The following is a 3787-nucleotide window of genomic DNA, read 5'->3' on the forward strand; positions in this document are numbered from 1 at the left end:
GCCTCACATATATAGTCCTGTAGAGGATAGGTGGACTGCGGGGTCTGCATAGTGAAAAACTATGTCTTAGTATGTGAACCCCGGAGTCACCGTAGTGAAATAAGGTTTGGTTTAAGTTTAAGTAAGGATTCGTGGACCCCGGGGTCAACGTAGTGATAAATAAGCAGATTTAAGGTGGACCCCGGGGTCTACCTAGCGAAATACTAGATTTTAGGACAGGTGGACCCGGGGTCACCGTAGTGAAATAAGTAGGTTTCTTTAAAGATTGGTGGACCCCGGGGTCACCATAATGAAATAAGTAGGTTTAAATCTTAAAAGGATTGATGGACCCCGGTGTCACCATAGTCGTAGAGGAATAAGAAGGTCTAATTAAGGATTGGTGGACCCCTGGGACATCTTGATTAAACCTACTTGTTTTACAATGGTGACCGCAGGGTCCACCTATTCTAAAACCCATTTCACTACGTTGACTCCAGGGTCCCCCAATCCTTAAAATTAAACCTAGATCTACATGTACTGATTTCACTACGTTGACCCTGGGGTCCACCAATCCTTAATTAAACCTAGATCTACTTATAATTTCACTACGTTGACCACGGGCTCCGCCAGTCCTACTATACAATAAACTGAGCTACTTATTTCACTATGTTGACCCTGGGGTATACCGATCCTTAGTTAAACCTAAATCTACTTGGTTCACGTCCTAAAACCTAGCATTTTGTTAGATAGACCCCGGGGTCCACCTATCCTTTTGGCTAGATAGACCCTGTGGTCCGCCTATCCACTTCCTTGATAATAACTGAAAACAATACATGCCAGTTGTCATGAATAGTGAAGAAAAATGTGGGGAAAAAAAAAGATAATGAGGTAGACTATAATTTGTCAAAAAAATTGCAAGTGCAAGTGAAGATCATAAGATAATTTTGTTATTTTCTGGTCATCTTTTCATGGTTTATAAAATGTTCCAGTGGGCCTGTTACTAGATCTATTCTCTGAAGAACATTTTGCTTGACTTTATTAGCTTTTTTCATGTACTTGAAAGCATAGAATATATAGTTTAGGTCATTGTTGGGTTTTTTTTTAACGGAATCTGTTTTACGTTGAGAAAAGCGCTAAAAACAAGTTTTAAAATTTTAAGAATGCCCATAATATTAGGAATCTGAAATTACTACCTTGATCTAGTTGGCTTACTCTTTAATAATCATGAGCAGTTAAGAAAAAAAAAAAGAGAATAATATAGGATTTGTCTAAATATGACCATTAGCAAATAAAAATATTGCCCATTTTGTCCAATTATCCTTGCAGGTAAAACCACCCTGTACTGTACCTCAATAAACACAAAAAAAATATTTCCGTGACTTTGTATAAAGGTGTTTTGTAGTTGAGTTCTATGTAAAATTCTCAACAAAATAATGTACATCTGGACCATACAACTGCTGAGACAGACACTCATGCACACAATAGCATTCACACATTACACATACAAACACACTATTACATTTACTTCCTCACTCTAGATCTCTCTCACCACAACCACACACAAAACAAACACACACACACACACACACACACACACACACACACACACACACACACAACTCTTACCCTTGGTCCACTTTTCATTTAGTATCATCCTCTATTTTGAAATAACCCCCCCCCACTAAATAAAAAGATTAGTAGAATCTCGACCTTCCGAATCCATGGTTAGTTCTAGAAATCTACCATATGATGTGGCCTAAATAAGGTAAGGGAGGGGGGTTTAGCTTATTTGGGCCATATGTGGCCTAAATAAGGTAAGGGAGGGGGGTTTAGCTTATTTAGGCCACATGTGGCCTAAATAAGGTCACCCATCAATAAAAGGACAGAATGTGGTCAGAGTACACCATCCACTCCTTTTGCATACTCTGTATAATGGATTCCCAATAATACTTTCTCATTAAACAACCTTACACAGACATACACACACATGCTCACAAACATAAGCATGATTCACTCACCATATAACCACATGCAGAGCCACACACTGTCTGTCTTCGATCAAACCATACCACCCACTCTCCATCCTCACATGATTAGATTCAAGTTCAAGGAAAATCTAACGCCTTACGCACACTACAGGTAATATGAGTGACGATGCATCTCGATGCCAGCAGTGTGCATGTATCATTCTTTGTGGGGGAGAGCCCGGGGGGCTCATGTAACACAATACTCATGGTAACGATGGGTGTGTTATTTTCCATCATGTGAACAGGGTAATTTGCATTCAAAACAATTGTGAGGAACAAATTGACTGGGTAACTACCCAAGTTATCCCATTGCCCATTTAAATTACCAAATCGTCCACTAGTGGGTGATATCGCTCAGGTTGGCAAGCACTGGTCTAAAGGATCAAAATATTTATTGTTCTACGGTACTTTCTTCACAACAGGTACACGATGAAGTCTATGGAGACAGACTCGAAGTCTGAGATGTCAGTGTATGCTTTTCTTCTGAAGTGGCCGGACTCTGACATTCTGAAGCTTGGAGCACCCCAAGCATCAAGCAGCACAGTGGTCACTCTGCTGGGATACTCTGGTCAACTTGATTATGATTACTCCCCAGGTTATGGTCTTGTCATTCAGATCCCACCCATACCTTTCAATAAGATGCCGTGTGAATGGGTGTGGGTGTTCAAACTCACAAACATCGCAAACTGAGTGAATCCTGCTCACCGATCTGACTGAATTTCTTGCAATTCTGTATATATAAAATATGTTATAATAATAGTTTTCATTTCGAGTATAGGACATGACCATTATGTGTTATATGTCGGGACAGATGACTTAGTCTTGGAAAGGAAGGCCAATGAAAAGAAAAAGAAAACTTACAGGAGAATGGAAGGAGAGTAGAACAAAAGAGAAAATGTAGATCTTAAATGTAGAAATATATTAGTTTGAGAGATACGTTCAAAGGCTGAAAAAGACGAGGTGATTTTGTCATGGCTGATAAAATAAAGAAAGACAAAAAATTAAAAGAAAAGAAAGTATAAAAAAGGAGACGAGGAGGGAGAAGAACGAGAGGAAGACCATGGTAGCTCTTGTTTTGAACGTTTCAAGTTTATATAATATTACGAATTGTCCCTGCTGCGAGCACTGTAAAGTTATTTGTCAGGCAGGTCTAGTCATTCAATGTCCACCCCTAAGGGGACCAGGTCATGAAAGGGGAGAACCTCGATAACTCCCTTAACCCTTTCATTGCCAGGGGGTGTACGTTCCTACTGTCAGCACTGACTTTCAGCTGACCTCGTTTCCGAAGACAGCAGCCTAATGTCTCTGTATTAATTGACATGCGGCCAAGCTCTACCACACTCATGACATATTTCGGACAGTGGGTCTTCGATTGTGTCACTTTTCTCACTTTTCTTGTACCTGATTTCCTCCATTTTACTCATAATTTCAAATAACATGCAAATCTAAGTAAAAAAGTGAATTTATTTGCCTTTTCAAAGTCATTTCAATGTTTACGTTTTGCAAGAGCACGCGGCCACCCGCAAGACTAGATCTATGTATGTCGATCGCTTGCAAGCCTAGTGGAAAAGTAATACTTGCAAATTTGGTAACGATATAATGTGTGTCTTTTATTCCCAAATACGAATCTACCCTTTGCTTGTTACTAAAACTCCGTACAGAAGAATTAAAGCCTGGTTATTGGCGTGATGAAGAGGTAACATCATATAGGCAACCAGGAATGGTAAATTTTGCCAACTTCCGTGACATACATTGTACGGCACAGTGCTAAAAATGATGCA

General features: G+C 39.7%; 1 protein-coding gene across 2 annotated transcripts in view; it reads left to right on the forward strand.

Annotated features, from left to right (window-relative positions):
- LOC101847427 (alpha-L-fucosidase) overlaps positions 1-3007 on the forward strand; it is a 23616-nt gene extending 20609 nt beyond the window's left edge. For both annotated transcript variants that reach the window (XM_035970223.1, XM_005100170.3), the window contains exon 9: positions 2429-3007. In XM_035970223.1, coding sequence (XP_035826116.1) covers positions 2429-2696 — 268 coding nt within the window. In that variant the 3' untranslated portion in view covers positions 2697-3007. The remainder of the gene's footprint in view (positions 1-2428) is intronic.
- The last annotated feature ends 780 nt before the right edge of the window (positions 3008-3787 follow it).

Source organism: Aplysia californica, unplaced genomic scaffold (genome assembly GCF_000002075.1).
Source record: "Aplysia californica isolate F4 #8 unplaced genomic scaffold, AplCal3.0 scaffold00238, whole genome shotgun sequence".
NCBI lineage: Eukaryota > Metazoa > Mollusca > Gastropoda > Aplysiida > Aplysiidae > Aplysia > Aplysia californica.